The 25,490-nt window shown below is 34.8% G+C and overlaps 1 protein-coding gene and 1 long non-coding RNA gene across 2 annotated transcripts; one reads left to right on the top strand and one right to left on the bottom strand.

The window, feature by feature from the left end:
* Positions 1–945: 945 nt before the first annotated feature.
* LOC123663153 (oxysterol-binding protein 1) lies at positions 946–23,231 on the bottom strand. The gene is made up of 14 exons (XM_045597852.1): positions 22,929–23,231; positions 21,591–21,779; positions 20,197–20,470; positions 15,486–15,654; positions 10,765–10,886; positions 10,078–10,155; positions 9,225–9,335; positions 7,120–7,231; positions 6,597–6,783; positions 6,249–6,336; positions 5,389–5,562; positions 4,808–4,996; positions 3,992–4,134; positions 946–2,940 (listed from the first exon to the last, which is right to left on the bottom strand). The coding sequence occupies exons 1-14, from the start codon at positions 23,069–23,071 to the stop codon at positions 2,589–2,591; spliced, it is 2,331 nt and encodes a 776-aa protein (XP_045453808.1). The 5' UTR covers positions 23,072–23,231; the 3' UTR covers positions 946–2,588.
* On the top strand, positions 13,266–14,305 carry LOC123663154. Its single transcript, XR_006744619.1, has 3 exons — positions 13,266–13,411; positions 13,662–13,884; positions 14,130–14,305. It is a non-coding gene; the product is annotated as an uncharacterized LOC123663154 (long non-coding RNA).
* Positions 23,232–25,490: the final 2,259 nt, after the last annotated feature.

Consider the following 25,490-nt stretch of genomic DNA (forward strand, 5'->3'; position numbering starts at 1 on the left):
AACATCACTCAATATAACGAATTACAATGAAGTGTCACCGCCGCACCACGTGACCGGACACAGCGATAGCAGTGGCATACAGCGGCGTTGACGCGTACGAAAAGTTATGACATTATCATTATCGTACTACTTGTATAATCTTTCACCATTGAAATTGGGCTCAGTTTCATGACCTGTATATAAGATGCTTAGTTTGAGATGGAAATTGCCATTGGAATGAAACAAGAAGCTTATAATGTTTTATATAAGCTTCTTGGAATGAGACGACTACGTTTGATCAATCACCAGATTATTTTCTTTTTCAGAACTCTGTTATTAAACTTGGATCTTGCAGTGCAAATATAGAACAAATTTCACGACTAATCTTAAGTATGAAATTCGGAAGTTCAGTGTCATCAACTTTCTCATATAAAGGATAGCCCATTAATTACGTGATGATTTTCAACAATTTTTGACCTCTCCCCACCCTCCTTGGTGATATTTAAATAACCAGTAAAAGTTATATTTATTTATGCCGTACTTCGTAGTTACAAAACGTAATTAACCAGCCGTATTGACAGCCGGTTTAACGTGCTCTCCGAGGCACGGTGGGGAGATCCACAAGGACTGCACAAACACCCAGACCACGGCAAACACCTGCATGGCCAATACAAATATTTGCAATGTGCGGGGATCGAACCCGCAACCGTCAGCGCAAGCCACAAGTCAGTGTTGTGACCGTTGCGTCAACGCGTTGTCGAAAAAAAACTTATATTAATAACGCAAATATGTACACGATTTTTCAAATACTTAATATAAAAATCAAAAATTGGTGACTCGTTAGCGTTGCATAATCACGAGAATCAGCCTGACATTCAATTTTTTATATTTTATCATTTGTGAAAAAAAATTTTAAGTGCATATTAAAATCCACACCATAGAAATAAGAAAAAAAAAACTAAAACCTGCGACGTATATTATTTTTATTATCAACATTATACAGATGTTATGGCTTTGTATTCAAATATTTTTATAATGATAATATATTAACAAATTATTTTACATCCACTTTATGAAAATGTACAATTTGTTATAGATCTTATAAAATATTCATGCAAATTGATAACAATATTCCAGTATCTTCCGGCTGCTGGCGAGATTGGTATCAACTTAAGTCAATTTTAACACTTACAAAATAATCAATTGCTCCTATGCACGCATTGTACATTCATTACAAAATGAGGCGCCATGTAGCAACAAGGTTTAGTAATACTCGTTTCACTGACCAGTAAAGATTTTACTCACGGTCAAAGTGTTACATTAAGGACGCTAGAGCAATTTTCTTTTAATTAAACTTTATGCTTTGCATTACCACTCTAAAAAAAAAAAAAAAAAAAATTACGTCGTAACAAAATTTAAATATTTTAGAAAAAAAAAAATTAAATCGTATATAAAAGTGGACTTCTCGATACAAGTATAAATAGACCGTAGTTATGTAGTTCATAAGATAAAATCAAAAATCTAAATACATGAAAGACAACTGACTAAATGGTACCTTTTAATATTTTAAATAAATGATATTTTAATATTGGCCTTTTATGCAATGATTTTAAAAAGCTTATTACAAGTGGCCTATTAAAATCTAATTATTACTGATTTCTAACCATTCTTCGGTGCTGACTATATTACTTTCTAATGTATTTATTAATGGAAAGGCGTGCTATTAAAATGTAAGTAGCACCGCATAGTTTACTATTACCTAGTTTTATGCATATTAAATATCAAATTTAAATACTTCACGATGTATTTATATTGTATGTATTTTTATAACTTGAAGTTTAAATCAAGCGTAGAAGTAGCAAAAAGTTATTATAAAATATTATAAATAATAATATTTACATGAGAATTTCGTGCACTATTTTAACGTTTGAAAAATCACAATATACACACTGCAACGTCATTCGAGGTCGTATATAATTATTTACAGGATGACGGTAAAAAAATACAAATACAAAAATTAATCTTGTGAAGGGTAATAAATAAATACTTTCGTTGTCAATATCTTTGTAACTCGGACGATCTAGTTGTACTCGCTTTTGTAGTATATACAACTATATCTAGGCCCAAACTGTCTCCCATTTTCATACGAATGAGGCCCAAGTGAGATTAACAATTTGCTAAAAAGAAAACAAATTTTCAACTTAATATATTAGTTTTTAATATGATATCGTATCCAAATTAAAAGTTAGTCGTCTAGGTTAATCAACATATATTTAAATATGCTTAAAGTCCTAGAATAATGTCATTTTTTACGTGTATTTTATTTAATACATAAAAAAAAAGTTTACGTTCGCACAGTATACAAAAATAGTCAGTTTTGTTACGAGGACATCTTCGGTTATAAAAACTCATAACATGAGGTGATACAATTGTGTAATTTTCTGCCGACTTTGAAAAGTTAACCACATAATAAGCAGAGTTAAAATAGTAGTGGATCGTTACTTACATTTGAAAGAAAAAACAAATGTTCGGGACGACGATCTCTCAAGTAGTATACGAAGTGTAAGTGAATGATTACAGAGAAGGAGCCGAGCACGAGCAGACCGGCGCTAGAAGATGTCGGGGCAGGCGGCCCAGTCGGCGCGGCGCTTGGCGTCCCAGTAGCGGTGCGTGTAGAGGTGGCGCAGGTGCGGCTGGCCGGGCGCGGCCTGGCGCGCGAACCAGGCGGGCGCGCGCGGCGGGGGCGGGGCCAGCCCGCGCGCCGCCGCGCGCTCCGCCTCCGCCTCCAGCTCGCGGCGCGCGGCGCGCTGCTTCTCCTCCAGGCGCAGCTTCTCCGCGTTGGCCTCGTCCCACAGCCCCTCCTCCATGAGCCGCTGGTCGGGCCGCAGCCGCGAGTCGGTGGGCGCCACGCCCTCCTCGGGCTCGTTCAGCTGCGCCGCCAGCACCGTGAAGTTGTAGAACCTGGGCCGAGCGCGGGCGTCAGTGTCGATTTAAGGTAAACGATACATTATAATAGTTCGAAATTCGACCGAAATGGCGCTTATATCGCAAGAGGTATGATGTGAAGTGAGTGATTATAGGGAATGTGAATTGTGCCGTTTACCTACTCGAATCGTAGTTGAATATAATTTGATAAGCGTAACCAAAAAAGTTACTCTAAGAAGACGTTAAAAATCAACAAATTATTGTGAATTATAAAAAGCTTTTGCAAATAAATATAGTGACAATTGTGATAAAAAATGGAAAAGAGAAAATGTTTCATTCTGCATGTACCTAATTCTCCTTATTACACGCCTCTCAAGAGATTTTGCTTTATTCTTACGAAATGAAAAGTACGGGAAGCGCGATAACACGCGAGCCACTTGACAAAATAACATTTTTGTTTATTATGTCAAGAAACTTAACTTAAAAGCCTATTGAATATAAAGACTAAAAAATTATTTATTTAAGGCTAAAAAATTCTTCTTTGAGCTAGTAACTTAATTGTTAAATGTACAAAACTAAGTTACAAATTTTATTTTTACGAGTGATAAACGCAATAATCAATTATTATCTAATAAATACAACTTGGAGCAGTGCACTTTTGATTTTTCAAATTTTTCTATTTTAGCACCTCTTTTGAAAACAACATTCAACATTCATTCGTCAAAACATTCGTGCTACAGTGGCACCTGCTATTTAATGACTTTGATACACATTGACAGTGTTTCTTACTTCTTCATTCCTTGTGAGAGTTATAGTAGAGTGATTTCAAAAGTGGTATAAATGACGAAGACGACGGGTCCGAAGAGAGCCAAAGTAGTATCTTTATTTGTACCAATTAATGACTTTACGGTACTGTTTTTATATAAATGTAAAAATATATACATTATTAGCACACACACACACACACAAACAAATAATTTATCCCAAATATGGAGACCTCGGTAAGCAATTAGTTGTGGACATAGGGCTCAGCAATTAGTTGTGGACATAGGGCTCAGAGAACTCGGAGGTCCCGAAGCATACGTACTTGTCGGCGTCGGGCGGGGCGGGCACGCGCTCCCAGGCGGCCACGAACTTGCCCGTCTTGCACACCGTGTTGTCGGGCGACGCCGACGTCACGGGCGCCACCTCCACGCGCGAGTCCCAGTGGCCCTGCAGCACGTAGCGCGGCTGCAAGCGCCAAGGTTTACTCAGACTTTCCCATGTAGCAGAAGGATCGGGTATTCATGATAGCGACCGGGACCGACGGCTTCACGTGCTCTCCGAGGCACGATGGGGAGACTCACAAGAACAGACATCCAAACCGAAAAAAAAAAATTTATACAAATACAAATATCCATTCCGAGCGGGAATCGAATCCGCAAGCCGTCGGTCTTTTAGCCGTCTACCTCGCACTACTACACCAGAGCGTTCGTCAGTCGTTTGTAATTTTTATATATTTAACAATTTATTATACATACAGTTACATGAACCATTCTTGTATATACCCAACCGTTTTGTACTCGGCGAGTACGACACTCTTAATAATATAGTTAAGTTTTTAGAAGTATGGAGTAGTGTAGTAATTGTCGTCTAGGGCACAGCAAGAAATATTTTGCTCAAAATCTGGAGCAGCCCGATTGGGGAAGTATCTCGACTTTACGTTAAATCAGAGCTAAATAACACTGCTTTCATGCTGGTTGTGCTGAGTAAGGCTTCTGGGGGAGATTGAGAGTACGATGCTTCTGGTGTTTCAGGCGTCTATAATCTACAATTCTACAGTAATCGCATGCTAAAATCAGTACTAATTGAATAAAGTATTGCACAGGTGCCGGCACCAGTGTCGCGCGGGCGGAGCACTCACCACGCCCTGCGGGTCCTTGATGACGCCGGTGACCTTGCGCTGCGCGTCCTTGCTGAAGTACCCGTAGGGCAGGTACTTGAGGTGCGCCACGTAGCCGGCCGCCGGGCCCGCCTCGCCCACGATGTCCATGTCACCGTGGTTGTCCACCCACAGCTTGCCGACGATTATGTTATGCACTGTCGTCGTCACCTGGAAACGTACAAATTAGCATTTAGCTGTGACAAAAAATCTTAAAAAAAATATTCAAATCGAATCAGAATTGACAAGATAAATGGCAGCAAGTAAGCGTTTCTCTTGTCCAACCACGCAGACCTTTAAGCCCACGTGAACGATTTATCAAGACACATCATACACGTAACGTCACGGTACCTTGGTCCAGCGGTAGCGCACACTGCCGTGGGCGGCGCATTCGCACCTGAGTCACTCACCGCTCTCCGTACGGGACGAAGGAATCTCGAACTTTGACATCGTCAGTCGTTGGATTTCCTTCGTCTTTCACGCGCGTGTGTCTCTCCCGCTTCGTCGACTCTACCCTGAAAGACTTTCGGAGGGTAGGGGGTAGGGGGTGTAGGGCGAGCTACCTTCCTCCACGTGTACTTGTTGCCCGAGCTAGTGAACTGCGCGAAGGCGCCGCCCAGGGGTATGACCTGCAGGTACTTCCCCCTGAACTTGGTGGTCATGGTGAACTCCTGCCAGCACTGCCAGCCGGCCGCGCCCTCGCAGAACTGAGCCACCATCGGCGGGTGGTGGGATACCTGACCGGAAAATTTTGAATTTTGTAAAGTAACACTTTATTTAGGGACAAGACTTTATTATTTAAAAAATTTAATTAACGTTGGAAGAAATCATTGAATGTGCCAGGACATAATGAATAAGGCGAGGGAAGTAGAAAGAATACAGACAGGGCTTGGCAAGTGCTGGAAAGAACACTGATTGAGGGAATTTATGAGGCAGGAAAAGGCTCTGAAATTTATAAATAATAATTAGTCGCTGAAAGGGCTTCTTAATTTGAAAACTTAATATAATCTATGTGTACAAGTTGCGTTAGTTACTTTATAGACCAGGGTAGTAATTTTTAAGACCAAACACATTTTGAAGAGGATCAAACCTCTTACAACAGTCAGAATGAATCAAAATATAACAAAAAAAACATAATTCGCAACATACAGAAAAGCATACAGAAGCGCATACAGAAAAGAAATTTAATTGGAAGTTGGTTTTATGCCTTAGAATTTCAAGCATCTTTGTTATGCAAGTTAGTGTGTGGGAGAAAGAAGCAATTTGAAATGGAACAAAACATAAGATATTTTTGGTTGTGGAGTATGTTATAAAGGAAAGAAAGGATGTGCATAATCACGGTGAAGTGGGAGCCTTTAAGTTAAGTACGAATATGGGAAACATATACATACACTTTTTCTAATAATATCTACAAAATACATACCTGTTCCGATATAGAACGCCACCCTAGGTCAGACATGCGGTCACACTCGTACGTCTCCCCCAGGAGCGGGTTGAATGGTTTGGTTGTCCTGAAAGTTGATTAAATAATAAAGGTTCAACATAAATACACATTAGACATAACAAGCCATTTACTAAATGTATGCAAAGATTATTCATAATGTAGTAATGAAATGCTCTTCGCCACCGGGTCAGTAGGGCAATTGGTAGTCCGACGTGACCGCCGTTCGACTGATTGTTTCTTTGGAACAATCACAATGACAATTGACGAAATGATTTGATTTCTAATGGAACATTATTCACACTAATATATCTACACTGGAGCTCGTACCTGCAGGCCGTGGTGGCGTAGGCGGACACGGTGAAGGCGGCGACGTAGGCGAGCTGCTGCGCGGGGTCGCCGCACGCGGCCGCCTGGTCCAGCACCGACGAGTACTCGTAGTCCTCCGTCAGCCGCTGCAGCATCGACAGCGGCTCGCTGAAGTTCACCGGGATGGGGATCTTCGATAGCTCCTTGCCTGCGAGCGGTGCACTTTGTTACTTCCACGTACCATTTCAAAACGCATTTCATACTCATCAGTTCTTTAATTTACAACCGACTTGAAAAAAAAGGACGGTACTCAACATTTGCACATTGTATTATACCTCAACTTTTTACTTGGTGTACCGATTTCGATGAATCTTTTTTAATCGAAATCTGGTGCTAGTCATGTGGTCCCATTTAAATTTGATCGATTTTGATTTGATCCCATTTGAATTTTTTGTTTACTAGCAAACACAAGTAATGAGTAATCACAATAAACCGGGCCCACAGATAGCCTGATAAGACATAGCGCAACATTGGAGGCCGGTACCGATGCAGTTCTTCATGATGGACCACAGCGACAGCGGGTAGTTGGGCTTGTCGGGCACGCGCGTGCGGCGCGGCCGGCCGTTCAGCGTGCCCGTCACCTGCGACACGTGCGGCTGCAACACACACATCATTATAATAGCTGACCCATCGAAGCGTTGCTGTGGCTCGGTTATTACATATAGATTATATATTAGATATTATAGATTGGATACATTTTTTACTAATTCTTTTTTTACAAATTTTTCTAAAAAAATTAATAATAGATTCATTCATATGCAAAATTGTTCGTGATATGATTGGTCAATTCTATATTCAAAAGCGACATCTATGAATTGAAATAGAAATACGGCGCCATCTACCGGATATCTGTGCAACTTAGATGCCAAACCGCCATCTATTAGGAATTAATAGAACTAACTGATAAATACACCCTAAAGTCGTATGATAAACATTTCATTTGCAATAACAAATATTGAGATCAATAATTGAGATAAAAAGTACCATATCTAAAACTATTCAAAAATATCCTGTATATTTACTATATTTTTTATATTCATTTTGCGGAGCTCTATATTTCGACATTAACTGCGAATGTCTTGTTCACGAGACTTGTGAAAGTGTGCGAGGTTCAATGTTATTGCTTAAAACATTCAATCCTAAATACCTAATCCCAATTAACTTGTGGCTAATCCTTATTATGTAATCAATTTCAAATTGTTTTCCTTTTTCCTCGAATATATATAAATGTAAATATAAATAATTTAAGTTTTGACTACATTTTAATAATCCACATACACACACATACATACACAGCGATAAAACATAAGAAAAACGATATATAAATCTAGGTGATAACAGAAACATTAAGAAAGATTAAAGGATATGAATCAAGTGAGATATTAACAATAAAGGTAATAATGCACAGATTAATCAATATAAATAATCTGTCAATGACCTTTAATGTTATCTATTTTAACAACTACAATGTTGCAATCTTTAAAAAGTTGCACATATTTATTTATTGACACATAATTACATTTTTTTAATAAACGCTTCTCAATAGCCAGTAGGATTTTCTCCTGTGTCGGGGTTCCGGCAAACACGCATAATACACATGCACAAACACCCAGACCACGACAAATATCTATATGTTGAAAATAAATGTTTGTCATGCGGATATCGAACCCGCGACCGCTGACGCATATAGTGCTGCGACCACTGCGCCAACGCGTTATCATTGTATACACTATATCCTTATATGATATAGTATATTAGTAAACCATGTTTAGTATATATAATTTCACAAGATATGTTATTTATAAGATATTCTATTAAATCAATAAAAAAAAGAAATAGTTTGGCTACAAGATAGGTTTAGAACTGAAATCAGACTTAACTTTGTATATAGCTGAGGAATTATGTGACGTATATGTGATTTAATTTAAATACTTTTTGTTTTATGATTGTATTGTATCAAAACATTCAAGGTTATTTCAACTGTCAGTTGATTAATAAAAAAAAAAACCAAATTATTAGTTTTAGGTAATTTGTCCTAAATGAAGCAAGCGTGTTGAATGTTAATTGGTGTATGTTAATGAGACTATTTTTCTTTTGACCTTCAAATCATTAACCACGGCTAGCTGTTCTCATATGAAAATATTCCTAATCGCTTGCCTACGAAATTTTACATAGTAATTACAAATCAAAGGTCCACCTGATGCATACCATATAATACTAAGTTATTAATGCAGTTAACTAATTAACTTCATGTTCATGAAAGTATATCAAAATATTGAAACAAATTATTATTTATATTAATTGAGTGTTTAGTGTGTTGCTTGATACAAATAACTGAATATTTTTCAGGCAGTTTTTGCTAACATTAAACAAGGCAAAATAAATCATACCTAAATTATATCAATTGTTTGGACAAAGTAACACCATGTTTGCACTCAATGAGTTTTAATACTCTTTGGCTTAAATACTGTTAATAAGGAAATCTTACAGAAAATAACCTTTAGGCATATCTGAAACTGTTGCATTTAAAAAAAATCTTTTTAAGAAGTTGTGTAACAAAAACAAATCAATGGCTTCGGTTACACTTACCCATATTTTAATATCCTGTTGGTCCTTGTTATCCTCAGATTTGCTGATGGTAGCTGCCTCCGCTCCACCCATTGTATTTTCTGCCCTTTCCTTGTCTTCCACAAATATCACCTATTTAATTTAAAATTTTAAAATAAAAAACATAGCAGTGAAAAAATTTACTTAATTTGTTATAAGTACACCTGTCTGTCTGTGATCACTGGTCATAATATCCTCCGCAACACGGGTGCCTTGTAGAGATCGCTTTTTAGCGATAAGGCCGCCTATTGTACAACGCTAACACTAATCTTAATATATTGTATTCTTCTTTGGTGTACAATAAAGAATATTTATTTATTATTAATACTTAATGTTAAAAACAATAAAACATTATCATTAAGATAGAACAGCTCAACTGTAGAAGTATGAAGAAAGGAGATACAAAACAGAATAAATAGAAATATAGAAATATAGATATACACATAGAACATTTACGTTTCTGTGCTGAATAACGGGGTGGGGTCGGTGATTGATGTTTGTGTTCCTGAAGTGATTAAATTAGGCAGAGTTTCCCTGTTATTGTGAGATAGTTATCCAACTAGTTCAGATAATAGGTGCAGAGGTGCTTTAATTTTGAATAGATGTCTTTACTTGTAAAAGTGTGAAGTGTACCTTTATTTGTTACCAATAAAATACTTTTTTTAGAGCTCCAGAGAATGGTTACGTTTAGAGTCTGAGTATTGTTATGATGTTCCTGCTATTGGTGGTGTCGACAGGCAACGTTAACCGCTTACCATCAGGTGAATTGTACAATTGTCACACCACCCTAGTAGTACGAAAACAAAAGGACACTGAAATTAAAACACAAACTTACTTGTTGAGTTTCAGTCACAGTTTCACCTTCAGATTCATCAGAACTTTCTCCACTTTTAACTTTATTTTTCCTATTTACCTACAAAATAAAACGCAATTTAAGACATTTTACATAAAAATTTCATTACATGGATACAAGTGAACAAATACTTCTGATAAAAAAAAAAACATTATTTAGAATCTAAACAATGGAAATACATTTATTCACATAGGTATTTATATACACATCAAGTTTATCCACATAAATATAAATGACTCGCTAATTTCAAAAGACGAAAATAGCTTGAACATGTTCTCTTTAATTTTCTTTATAATCTATAATCTTTATAAATCGTTCTAATACTACAGTAAAAAATAAAATAAAATTGCATAGTGATTTAAAAAATTTCAATTAACATAATTATTTCAACTTCAATCTAGGACACTTGAGAAGACAGGCGGATATCGGTCTTCTCAGCTAGTTAATAATAAATTTAGTAGCAACACTAGCTGTACTTTACGATTTTAACTACATTATCAATACAATGAAAAGATCGAATAAATCTGACAAAACAGTATTATGAATGTCCAGTGATTAAACATAACCAATTTTTCTGCAGTCAACTTATTTTTCCCATGAAAGAGCGATAATCCCCTCCATCCTTATTGTTTAATTTAGAATATAAAGTATTATTAAATATTAACTCACAGGCACTTTAATTACAAAAGAGGTCTTATCCTCCATTGCCGAGGAGACTTCCTCTTCCATTGCGTCGAAGAATTCATGATCTTCATCCTCTGTGTCGTTTCCTTGTCCAGATCCGTTGCCTCCTATTGACAAATGAGACAAACAATCATATCTGAAAATACACTCTGATGACAATGTACATAATATGACAACTAAATTTATATCTTTTGTTTAATATAATAATTCTTATATAAGAAACATACAGATGTTATTACTACCTATTGACACAAAAAAAAAAAGCATTTCTAACCAATTAACCACTGCCAACATTTTCTATAATATTGCGTCTTGTTCTTTTATTTTTTTAAAGCATTACACTGCTGCATATCAAAACTATTTGGTGTAGTAAGCAACGTTACGATAAACAACTGATTACTATTAAATGAAGATAAATATACTACTATATTACTGTGCTCACATCAAACATGTGATGATTGAACTAAATAATTACTCAGCCATTCTTTTGTGGTGATGTGCCATTCTTTTGTGGTGATGTGGAACGCCAATGTGGTGCTTTTTAGTATTTTACATGATTCGTAAAGCAAAGTGAAGTTTTAATATTTATACATTTGCTAGATTTTATTTTTTCAAGTACACCTACTAATACATAGAAATATACTAACTCCACTAACAGCTTCGTATGTGTTAAGTTCGTGTTTAAGTATGTTGTAATCAGAAATATTGTATATAAGTAAATACTTATAACAAGGGCCTGTTTCACTGGTTGCCATTAACCATATTTGAAGACAGTATCCAATGGATAAAAGTTTATGATGCTTCTACACAATAAAATTCCACTATATTTATGGTATATTTCTACTCCTAATTGTAAATCTTAAAGTTTTTGTTTCTTAACTGATGCTAATCAGGCCCTAATTGCCTATTCTACCTCCTGTTGATTAAGTCTATTTGTAACTTTTGGCAGTACACATCCAAAGCTGGGAAAGCAGGCTCTAACGCCGAGTTGCACGAAAAGAAATTAAAATTTAAGTAGTGATTAAACTAATTTAATCGCAAGAACTGTATGAAATTCTTGTGATTAAATTAGTTTAATCTCTACTTAAATTTTAATTTTGTTTCGTGCAACTCGGCGTAAGTATATTAATGCTATATATATGTTATTAAAATAGTAAAATATATAAATGGATCACTTCCTTCAATTTTGATTAACACATTTAATAGATAATGTTTATTTTGTGACTATAACTCATATCATACTACATAGAATGTACAAATAATACAAACGGTCGATACATCACTTATAAATTTCCATGGTGCATACAATATTTCAACAATGTAATTTTTTAACCATTGAAAAAAACTTGTCATGTCCCTCTTCTGAGGTTCCCTCGATTCTCTTTTTTACCTATAATTGAAGAACTATGTCAACTTATGAGACAGTACTCAATTAGAATCACTTTTTACTACCTTAAATACAACTGAATACAATTACTTACAAGTAATTTACGAACTGTATTTGTTTGTAATTTGTTTTGTAAGGATGTTGTAATGCAATTCCTTTGAAATGTACTAAATTTTAAAACTTATACCCAAAGTGATATTTTCATGCAAATATCGAAACAAAATTGTTAATGATAATAATGACTGTACATCAGCTTGAAATGTTTACCTTATTTATATGTGCATTATGATTTGCAAACTGAATGATATCTAACACAAAACAACGAAGAAGCCTCGCTTTATATTCACTTACCGCCCATGACGTACAATATTATTGCAGATTTATGAACTCATCCTTACAAAATAACCTAAGCTTTATATTTTATGCAAGCAAGGCCAAAACCACGATGTAAACGTATTTCACAAATGTAACAATATGATGTATTGGTTCCTACCACGGCACTGCTCCGCCAAAGAACACTATCGAGCAGACGATAATTAAATAAACGAAGGCACAACAATCCACAACGTATCATTTATTGCAATAATTTGGTAGTCGACGACAACCTTGAGATTGCCAAAAGTCGTGAAATGGAGAAAAGAACGAAAAGTATCATTCCGTTGTTACATACCGAAGCGTATATTTATTTTTCGAGTCTTTTTTTTAGAAGACACAATTTTATTTATACATTAAACATAACACACAAAGAATAATTTGATTTCAATATAACGTTACATTACACTTGTAAATTTACGATTGTTCCCGATTATCCGTCACGAGTCGTGCCAGGGGGAGGACACTTCCCTTCATTATGGCTTTATCAAAGATAGAGTCTCCATCTGTTATTGGTTCCGGAACTTGGAAGTCTTTACATAAATAAAACTCTCAACAGATGGCTCTTTACAGATACAGAACTTTGTTTAAAAACATGGCAGTCTAATGTTATTAAAGCCAATTAAATAATTATTAAAGTGTTATGGAGTTGGTTGTAGCTTTATGTCCATATTGTGTTTTTCCTGTGAATATGCCCTGTGTTCCTCCGCTTTGCTGGCTAAATATCTTTTTGGAAATTGTGGTGATCAGTGTGCGATAGAGACGTTTTTAGAGTATAGTGTTAAACACTTTTTCAAATTACTGAAAAATGCCGAGACGTTGTGCTTTTAATATTATACTTTTTGCGTTGTGCTTTTGGTTGTGAACCTAGCGGTAAGTGTATAATTTTGTTACAAGATATTTGAGGTTATATTCATTGTTTATTTCACATTCGCATTTGCACCATTAGTTACACTTATATTAATTACTTATATTTATATAGACTTTTACCTTTTAAAATATATTCATGAGAGGAAAGCAAAGACTAAGCTAATTTTGTACTATTTAGCTGTTTTCGCCAATAATATTAAGCATTATTTGATTTGCAAATAAACTAATATTATCTTAACTTTCTTACTTGCAGATGTTCCAATTATGCATTGTTATTCCAACACGATTCCCTAATCTTATTAAGTTTCCTGAGATATTTCAATCTTGAGTGTCTTTTGTTGGGGCTAAACTGAAATCAACTTCCGACCATGAATATTATAAAGATAAGAGAATTTGTGATATTCATTTCACTGATAAGGACAGAGCTGGAAATAATCGGATGTGCAAAGAATCAATTCCTTCATTACACATACCTGGTAAGATTTTAGTACTAGTATAGTATATTATTATGTAAATGGTTGGCACTTCCTTTAGTAGGTTACTAACTTATAAAATTTTCAAATACTTATTCTCATTATGAAGCGATTATTCATGTTATTATTATCTTTATCTTAATATACATTTGTTTATAACATATAGAATAAAACATCTTTTTAAATAAAAAGAAGTATATTTTCTTTAAATATTAGATATGTGATTAAGAATATGTATTTATTACCAGGACAATTGCCAGATCCAAAAGCATTGGAACAAACTTCAACTTCAGTACAACAGACAGTGTATACAGTGTATACAGCTGGGAAACTTACATAATAATGTTGGTGTGATGGGATGAAAACTGCTGCGCAGTTGTATTATAATGAATATAAATATTGAAAAAATAAAAAATGATAAGCAGTTGGGTGGTTTTATTTATTTTTGTTGTGTGAGGGCTGCAACATGATATCATTGCATCGAAATAGTTTATTTGTCAATTTATTTCTGTAACACATTTATATTATCCGAATGCAAAATTATATATGAAACAGCATTAAAAATTAAGCGATTTCGGTACAAAGATTAACAATAAAGTACTTTTTTGTTTTAGTTTTGTTAATTATTGCTAATAATTAACAAAACTAAAACAAAAAAGTACTTTATTAATAAATTTTGAGCTATATGTAGTATGAATAGGTACGTATATATAGGTATATTGAAAATTAGTTCGGGGCCAAAAGTCTAGATGGCGCTGTTTCAATTAGGTTGGCTGAAATAGACCTTGAGTGGGCTCTCTGTTTCTGTAAGTATTACTATACTCTGTGAGTCGTGCATCAATATGAGATCGCAACTACGTGAACTACGAAATTTCACCGATAGTGGAGCCACATATACGGAGTTGTAAATTGTAAAACATGACAGTTGATGTCAGTGTGACAAATTCTGTCAAATTCTTAGCTACAGCACCATTATACCAATCAATCAATCAAAATTACGTACAAAATCAGTCAGTCAGTTCAGCCTATTGCAATCCACTGCTGGAAATAGGCTTCCTCAAGTTCGCGTCAGACATCCCGGTTTTCCGCAATCCGCATCCAGCCTACACCGGCGATCTTACGTAGATCGTCGGTCCAACGGGCCGGAGTACAAAATTAGTAATAATAAAACACGTAACATTTAGTTTTTCTGTTATAATGAAGTTTTTCTAATACAAACTATTATTGATTGATTGATTGATTGGTTTAAAAATTATTATATAAAGAGTCTGTATATTAGTCAATATCAAGAAACGCGCTTCATTTACCGTGACACAAATTTGGTTCAATTTATTAACGTTTTATATTTTTAAACTTTTACCAACGATTTTTAGCCCTACTAGATATTTCTTTCTTTTAAAATGTTTCTACAATATGCGTTCTTCCATGTATATTTGTGATTAGTGTTATTAAGTCAAGATTCCGCTGCTCCGCTACCTCCTGCAGCCTCGTCTTCTCGAGGTTGTCGTGCTGGCGCGCGAGCTGCTCCACCACCTCCTGCAGCCTCGTCTTCTGAACGAGTAACGAGCACACAGTGCGAGTAGTGCGAGTGAGACGACACGTACCGGCGTGCGGCGTGCTGCGCGCGGTGACGGTCTTCTCGAGGTTGTCGTGCTGGCGCGCGAGCTGCTCCACCACCTCCTGCAGCCTCGTCTTCTGCTCGCGCTCGTGTTGCAGTGCACGGCTCATGCGCGCACTCGACGCGCTCGCCGCGCTCATGAACTCCGAACAAGCCTTCGACAACGATATTTTTGGAGTTACTCCTTAAGAAACATAATAGGGCGCGCGATATGTAAATATAGGGAGTGAAATCGTTACGAGTAATCTCCGATATATAAGTCTGTCGGTGGGGTCCGTCAATACTAATTGACGTAGTACAAAAAAAATTCTCACTGAGTTGCCTTTCTTTAAGACGACATTGCTCAACTCAACAACAATAGGCTTATACGAATATGAAGTAGATTTCTTTTGAGGGCGGAAAATATCTTTAATGTCATGGAGTATTGACCGTTAAAGATGACTCCACCCTCGTAAAAAAATTCCTTAAATCTTGCTTCGATACGATTTATTTAACCTTTATAGAAATACTAGCTGCCCGAACAGACTTCGTTCTGTCCAAAGTTAATAATAAAATTATTATTATTTTTTAATTTTTTGAGTACTAAAACTTCCCGTGGCCCTTAAAAAATATACTAAAAAAAATATCTGAATTGGTCGAGCCATTCTCGAGTCGCTAATAACATTCAGTAGTTTGGTATATCATCGGCTCAGACGGAAGGCTTTAGTACTCAATGGTCCTGTGATGGGCCATGCTTTTGCATTTTACAAATGTCGGCCATTATCACTTGGCGTTCACACAATGGTGCATGAATTATTGCTGCCTGGCAATGCATGTATAAGTAATTTCGGTCGCTGCTATTTATTTATATATTACTTTCAAATATAATAGAAGTGCGTACCGCAACAAAGTTATTAAATAATAAAATAAAAACTTCATTTATATTAGATAGTTAAATAATAATAAAAAAGTGCTCTATATAGGTCGGTGACGAACTGAACAACGGGCAACTGTGTGAATACCAGTCCATGGTACGCCACTATTCCTTTGAAGTGTGTCAAAAAATCGACAACGTGCCGAATGCTTGCCACGATTGACAATTGCCCATCATATACCATTACCTTTACCTATTACCCAGTAGCTGTACACAATAACGACGGCCAATATATAAATATATAATAAAGAATATATTTTAAAGTACTTCTTCGTAAGTGATATTTTTAGTTTTATTTTCTTGTGGCAGAAGAACATACTGATTTTCTCCGCAACCGATCTTGACAACGCGATATATAGTTAGCCGTGTGAAAAGCAGTCTTGACGTAAATCGATTCCTACATATTTAAATATTTGCCCCTGTGATTTATTAATTGTTACGGCACAAGATAACTTAACGGGAAATTGTATTCTTTTAAAATTAAAAGGTAAATCATTTGGAATCATTGGGATGCGAGGTATAAGCACTGTTTGACCAACTAACTGCTGGACCAGTCAAAACTATTGCTACGACCACGTTGTTGTGCAGAAATTTGACTTGAAGTCGGGCCCCGTTACATAAATTTGGTGGTTTAAGATTTCTAAGTAAAATTATTGGGGCACCTATTATTAACCTGAATAATTAGGTACCTAATAATTTATACCTGCTTCTGGTACGTAAATCGGATAAAATATATGTCAAGGGAATTACCGTAAAATGACTTCAGAAAACGCAAAATAATCTATTTAGGTAGATAAATAATGTGTAGTAATGAAAACAATTAAATTAATTCGATATTTAAACATAATAAGATAAACTGACCGTATGCTTTAATAAACAAAAACCTAACCTAAAGAGGGTGATAGACGTGCGAGTAAGTTTACGAACCTGTGGCTCGACGACCTTTTTCGCTAGTGTGTCACCCTAAGTACGCGTACTTAAAACCGCCGAGTAAGTTCGTTGGCGATCCGACAAGTTTGAAATTTTGCTCGTAACCCGCCTGAGCTCGTGCGTGTGGCAGCACTGCGAGCCGCGAGCCACCAGTTTTAACCGACTTCCAAAAAAGGAGCAGGCCCTCAATTCGATTCAGAAAATTAGAACTTTCACCAACAACATCAAAATGTAGTGTGTGTCGTATGTCCCATTTAAATTTGATTACGATTATATAGTTTTTGGGTTATATCTAATAATGCGTATTTACTTGACTAATTTTTCGTCTACCTACGATGTGTTGCTTGTCGATGTATTTGAAGTCGGTTTTTTTTTAAATCACAATTATTTTTCGCTAGTCCGTGGACGCGCATCGCTTGTACTGTAGGTATTTGTATTTTTTATTACTTTTGATTGAGAAATTACTCAAAATGAATTGTTTCAAAACTTCGGCTTTTTTGGTTTTTAACCCCTGACGCAAAAAGAGGGTGTTATAAGTTTGACGTGACTGTCTGTCTGTGGCTCCGTAACTTGCGAACGGATGAAGCGATTTCAATTTAGTTTTTTTTTTGTATAAAAGGTGAGTTACGGGCGAGTGTTTTTAGATATGTTTGATGAAAATCGGTTGAGTCGTTTAAAAGTTGTGGGGGGTAAAAGTGGGTAAAAATAACCGAATGTCTGCAAATATATGGGGGGTGGGAAGAAAATGAGGATGGAAATCCGAATGTCAGTAAATTTACCCAAGTACCAAATGAAATTGCATTATATGCACTTTACAAAATTAATAATTAAAATAAATGAAAATTATTTAAAATAATCGGTTGAGCCGTTTGAAGTTAATGGGGCTAAAAGTGGGGATGGAAAACATTGTATATATTGTAACATATTGTTCTTTAAAAGAAACATTTAATTTAAATAACCTCTCAGTAGGAAAAACGAATACGTCCAATGACAAAATATGGGCCTATTTTATTAGTAGGTGCAATGAGGTAAAAAATTATTTTTAAAAATTATGTTTAGTGCTGTCTATTCTAGAAAGTAATGCTTATTGTGGAAGTATTTAGTTTACTGAACATTCTATGGATTTAATAAAAACAGAGGTAATAACTTCACTCAACATAGAGGTAAATTGTTTGGATTACAAGTTAAATAGTAAAAAATCACAGAAATCGAAAATCTGTGAAAAGTAACAAAAATTACACGTGGAAAGCTTTAAAATGAATTACTTTACATTTTTTTTTTTTTTTTTGAATATCATATTAAAAATTGACCGCTCCAGCGGGGTTCGAACCCGCGTCTCCGACTGACCGTGTCGGCGCTCTAGCCAATTAAGGTACGGAACGATGTACCCGCTAGAGCGAAATTTTTAATATGATGATTTTTATTTGCAGTTTAAGCGAACCGTGGCGCCGTCTATAGTGAGTTCTTTACAGAGACCCGTAACTATTCAAAGTTTCATATTACAATGAAAATCTTTGACAGGAGACGACACCATGCTATTTTTTAATATGTACGATTTTATTTTTGTGTTACCCACACATTAGGAATTCTAAACATTTTTTTTTTAAATATCATATCAAATATTGACCGCTCCGGCGGGGTTCGAACCCGCGTCTCCGACTGACCGTGTCGGCGCTCTAGCCAATTAAGCCACGGAACGATGTACCCGCTAGAGCGAAATTTTTGATATGATGATTTTTATTTTCGGTTTAAGCGAACCGTGGCGCCTGCAAAATTGGCGTGGCAAATGTTTAGAATTCCTAATGTGTGGGTAACACAAAAATAAAATCGTACATATTATGAATTACTTTATTCAATTTCGTTGATTATTATTGATGATACGATAAGTAATATAAGTAATAAGAAAACTATTTTCTATTTTTTTTTTGTTAGTGTTTATTTATATGTGCGGAGATCGAACCCGCAACCGCTAGCGCTACAGGTACAATCCATGGCTGTGACCGTTGCGCCAACGCGGCGTCAGGTGTTTGCCGTGGTCTGGGTATTTGTACAGTCCTTGTGGGTCTCCCCACCGTGCCTCGGAGAGCGCGTTAAGCCGTCGGTCCCGGTTGTTACCATGTACACATGATAGCGATCGTTACTCATAGTAGAATATATCCGCCAACTCGCATTGGAGCCGCGTGGTGGATTAAGCTCTGATCCTTCTCCTACATGGGGAAAGAGGCCTATGCCCAGTAGTGGGATATTACAGGCTGAAGCTTTTATTTATATAGACATTTGTATCGACAGCGGACGAGTTAATAATAACGTTTTGCTCGCGTTTGTGCAAATTTTAAAATTTAACCCTAAGTAATGAATGGGTGTCTAATGATGGATTTAAAAAAAAATGTCAAAATAGCTATCACGAAATGGCATCAGCGACGTTTCGACCTTGAATACTTGAAACATCTAATTATTACTTCAAAAAATTAATGTCACATAATTTTTACAATGTAATTATACAGACAGAAATTATTTTACTTTATTCAAAGACCTAGCAAGTAATAATTATATTTTATAAGCTAAACATTTAAAACAATACTCTAATATTCAATCAAAAATTATTAATTGCATTGTTTCTAGCCTCACCTGTATAAATAATATTATAGGATTTAATTCTTATTTTTCATATAATGTCTTTTTGTAATATACATTATTTTGTTAATAATAATAAAAATCTCTATGCTTTAATTATTTTTTTTTTGAGACTAGATTTAAAAATATCGATCACCCATTTTTAGAATTTATTACAATACAATTCTGTGTGAAGTACTATCAGACGAGAGGGTAGATAAAAAAATATACAGTAACTTACATTCATCATCGCATTGCAAGATATCCTAAACAAAGTTGCCCTTTCGGAGACTTGCTTTGTCGTGTCAGTGGGAGGTATCTCTAAGTCAACGAGAGACCGCTGCAGTGCCGCCCCATGTCTTGCAACAAGCTCGGAACACGTACGTAGATCATGAAACCGCGCTGCGAGTTCGCGGGCTATACCCCCCGCATCTTCGCTTTCACCCTCAGTTCCACCCCCAGGAGTCGGTCCTGATGCCATCTGTTCCTCGTCATCGTCGGATTCTTGGGCACGGCTAAAGAATTGTTTTGTTATTGTGTTTTCATAATTAGTATTTTAAAGAAAAAATTCCTTAAATAACAATTACATTTAGTCTAAAAATATGACATTTTCACTAGCAAAGTATAAGCTTTTTGTACATCACTTTGTATATTTTATTGCATACATACATTTGGATTCCTATTTGAATTTTTATAATAAATAAATATTTTATTATTCATTTATTAAAAGATAAACCATATACAATTTACAATACAATTAAATGATAGATCATTCATGACTCACTGAATGATTATTTGTTTTTAATATTAGCTAGCTTCAGCCTGAAATATCCCACTACTGGGCATACCCCATGTAGCTAATAATATTAGCTACATGGGGTAGTAGTAATATTAGCTAAACATGGTTTAACCCAAGTTGATGTATTACATAGGGGTATATTGGGAAACACTGAAATACATATAGTTATACAAAATTATTTTTGTTCATAAATTAGTAAGTAAAATTAAGAATTAACTTAGTTTTTTTGTCACATACTTGTCTTCAGACATCAAAACATAATAATTTTGTGATTGTCTACATCAAAAAACATAATTGTGTTTGCAAGCAAACAAAGAAAAACCGACTTCAATTATATCGACAAGTAATACAACGTAGGTAGATGAAAAAATAGTCAAGTGCATTGCAAGTGATGATGCATTATCAAAGATTACTCCAAAAGTTGTAATCAGATCTCGATGAAATTTAAATGTGACCACATGATAAACATCGGCTTTCGATTAAATTAAAAATCATCAAAATCAGTACACCCAGTAATATAAGTGCGGATTTTCGAGAGTTTCCCTTGATTTCTCTGGGATCTCATCATCAGATCCTGGTTTCCTTATCATGGTTACCCAACTATGGATATCTCCTTTGCAACAAAAAAAGAATTATTAAAATCGGTTCATAAACGACGGAGTTATCCCCGAACATACATAAAAATATATATATATACATACGGTTGAATTGAGTAACCTCCTCCTTTTTTTGCAGTCGGTTAAAAAGAATCAACTGTGTGAGTAATATTTTTCGGTGAGTATAAATGTTTATTCTTTTAAATACCTACATATTTATGTTGATTATGTTTTACTCACATAGCTTTTGCTTTAGCCAATTCTAATGCCGTAACCCAGCTCTGTCGCTCAACCTCGTCATGGGCACGTATGTGGAAAGTTTGGGTTCCACCGTTGCTAATCACAAATGTACATGAATCTGCAGTGTGGATCAATGCCCCCAGTAGTGAAATTGTGCCTCGACATGTATGTGCCATTTCTGCTTGATTTCTGGAAATGATAAATTTATTAATTTTTTTGACATTTTCAATACTTCATATTATAAAGTTAGGGGTTTGATTTTATGTTTTATTAGTAGTGGATAAACTTGACAACTACTGGTCCAATTTTAACATTCTTTCACAAGGGGAATACTTCATTATCAATGAGTAATAGGTTATGTTTAATGGGAGAAAACAGAGCATCCAAAACCATACAATCCATGCAGATAATTGAATTAACGGAGTGGAAAGCTAGGAATATATAAAATAGGTGAGATTAGAATCAACTAAATACCTACTCTAAGGCTTATCAAATACTAACTTTTATTATTCAACAAATGTTTTAACATCACTATTTTACATTCATATGTTAAATGTGTGAAAAATTAAACTAACTAAGGAGTAGGTTGGTCTTAAAGAGATTCTGATATGGAAACTCTATCTTTTTTTGAACAAACATTACACACTGTGTGACTCTAGTGGTAATCTAGTGTGACTGGCCCTTCTTGAAAAAAAAACTAACCTAACCTAAGCTCAAAATTAGACCGTTCATCGGCATAATTTTGTTCCGTGAAGTCTCCTGCTTCTCAAGAACATTCTAGGGGTATTCAGTGTGATTAAAGTACGGAAACAAAACCACAGTAGATTAGAAACTGGACAGTGCCAGTCACGCTAGTCATACTAAATTACCGCTGGAGTCACGCTAGTGTCCGAATATCTTTGTCGTTTAATTATTTATAATATCCTTTTAATGTTTTGATAATTTTCCCAAAAAATTTAATGCCTTTAATTTCATTCAGTACTATATCAATACTATAAATTTAATAAAGTAAATTAAATTAATAAATAAAACATTAACATAGTACTAAATTAAAAATAAATCATAACAATATATGCAGTGTAAGAGAATTAAAAAACGGGTAATAAGTGTACATAAAAAAATTTGACATCAAATGCAACATATTATTCTTTACAATGTTTTAAAATTTCATAATGAACCAATAAGAAATAAAGCCTATCATCAATCAATTAATAGACATTTTAATATCTCTTTTCAGTTTAAACTTATCATAATGTACCATATATATGAAAATTTTATCGTTATTAGAAAGTAAGTTTTTAATTTTTTAAATACCCATACAAAATATTTATGTTTTACCTGTAATATGATAATAATCCATTTGACAACACGAACCATCTCCGCTGATATCCTTTTAGATAGTTCGTCCACTTGAAAAGCCATCCCTTTTTCTCTGGATCGCCAGGCACAGGCTGACCTTTAGGCACTATTGCGTCGGACATTTTAGACAATTATTTATTTTCGGTTGCTAAGAAAACCATAATACATCGAATTCCTTATTAAACCTTAAGCCACGTTCATCAGTTCATCACACAGTATCATAGAGTAGGAAAAATATTAAAAAGCACAGTATAGTGAAAAATCAAAATTGTGTAGTAGTGTTGCCATAATTACAGTGTTCTCAATACTTAAAAAAACTTTTCCCTAAATCTTTCAACAAAAATTCCTAAATTAAAAACAAAATCCCCTAAAATAAAAATTGAAATTATTTAAAAATCAGTAAGATTAGTTTTTTAGTAGAGCATAAATTATTTCGTTTCTTTTTCTTTAAACTTCATCTTTCTTTATCATATAAAATCACGTATTTCATTATTCATAATTGAAGAATTGTAATTTTTTTATTACTTTTTATATTAAAATATTGATGTTCTGACAAATTAAAAATTACAAAAAAACACCCTAAAAAGTTTTCCCCGCTACTTGCAAAATATCCTTAAATTTATGGGAAAATCTCCTAAGTTGGCATCAATGCATAATTACGATGTGTTTTATCTTTTATGTAATAACTTGATATTTTTGACACAACGAAAACAAAAACAACATTGTGTATGTTTCTATAAATAATTATGATTGTATTAAGAAACCAGTATGGGCGTGTAGTACCTATATAAATTAAAATAAAATAATTCCCTTTTTTAACCGCCTTTAAAAAAAGGAGGTGGAGGTTATATATTAGGTGTTCGGGGTATACACTATACGGGGTAATAACTTCGTCGATTACGAACCGATTTTGATAATTCTTTTTTCGTTGGAAAAGAGTTAACCTAAGTGTGGTACCATGATAAGGAAACCAAGTCTGATGATGAGATCCCAGAGAAATCAAGGGAAACTCTCGAAAATCCGCATAAATTTTTACTGGGTGTACTGATTTTGATGATTTTTAATTTAATCGAAAGCCGATGTTTATCATGTGGTCACATTTAAATTTCATCGAGATCTGATTACAACTTTTGGAGTAATCTTTGATAATGCATATATACTTGACTATTTTTTCGTCTACGTTGTTCGGCACGTTGTTCGGTACGTTATCTGAGGGTACGTTGTATTACTTGTCGATGTAATTGAAGTCGGTTTGTCTGGGTTTGCCTGCAAGTACAATTATTAACCAAATGATTAGTAGGCATACAAGCCTAATAGGTGATGGAATCATTTATCAAGTCTTTTGAAGTTAAACTTCTATATATTATTGCTAATGGTTATGTAAATATGTATGGCACTTACGACCTTTTTCACGAGACCGCGATCATTGTCGACACTTTTCAGATGTTCGCTTCTGCCACGTGTGAATTGCACATGCACACTTTTTTATCTAAAATCACCATCTGAAAATAGTTTGCAAATATTATTTACTTTTTTCGGCTTTGATTTGCTATTTTTATCAATAACAAATAATACATTTCATTCAAATTGAAATAAATCAGTAATAAACTTTAGTTTATTACGGGTACCTACTATTACCTAAAAACGTTTATTTTGATTAAATACTTAATGGTACAAGTTTGAAGTAGTAATAAGCTATAAAAATCTGCTATCATTTTGTAAACAAAACATTTTATTAATTAAATTTGTCTAATTCTTAATATAAGATGTCCCTTATTGTTCTATCAGTTTAGGAGCAAAATGTGTTTCACACTGATATATCATCATCATTTTTATAACTTTTTTGTGTAATCTAAATTAATTACGTGGATTTTGCAATTACATGAAAAAATAATCATTGTGTCCTACAAATGTAAATTTAGACTATAAGCTTCTACAGATTTTAATAAAAAGCTATAAGAATCTATAAAATTAAATTAGCAAAGAAAAAGCAATTTTGTGATATTTTTAAATAATTTACTAAACTTTTGGTGCTTACATTTTGGTTTTATGGCTGGAATATGGAAAGGTAAAACGTATTTTTATCTCCTGTGTAAGCTATCTCAAAGTCAACAAAGCTTAACAGATCTAATAAGAATACGTTTCAGCCTGTAATATCCAACAACTGCGCATGGACCTCTTTCCCATATAAGAGAAGGATCGTAGCTTAATCCACCACGCTACTCCACTGCGGGTTGGCGGATATATTCCCTACTATGAGTAACGATCACTATCAGGTGTACATGATAACAACCGGGACCCACAAGGACTGCACAAACACCCAGACCACGGTAAACACGTGTATGGCCAATACAAATGTTTGTCATGTGCGGGGATCGAACCCGCAACCGCCAGCGCAACAGGTACAATCCAGGCAAATCTAATAATAATAATGATGATATATTCTGTTGTACGTAACATTTGCCAAATCATCTGTGTTCATTATTTCGCAGTAGAAGATATTCTTTATTCATCAATCTTGTTCTGAATGAACGAGTCGTT

Source organism: Melitaea cinxia, chromosome 20 (assembly GCF_905220565.1).
Source record: "Melitaea cinxia chromosome 20, ilMelCinx1.1, whole genome shotgun sequence".
NCBI classification, from domain to species: Eukaryota; Metazoa; Arthropoda; class Insecta; order Lepidoptera; family Nymphalidae; genus Melitaea; species Melitaea cinxia.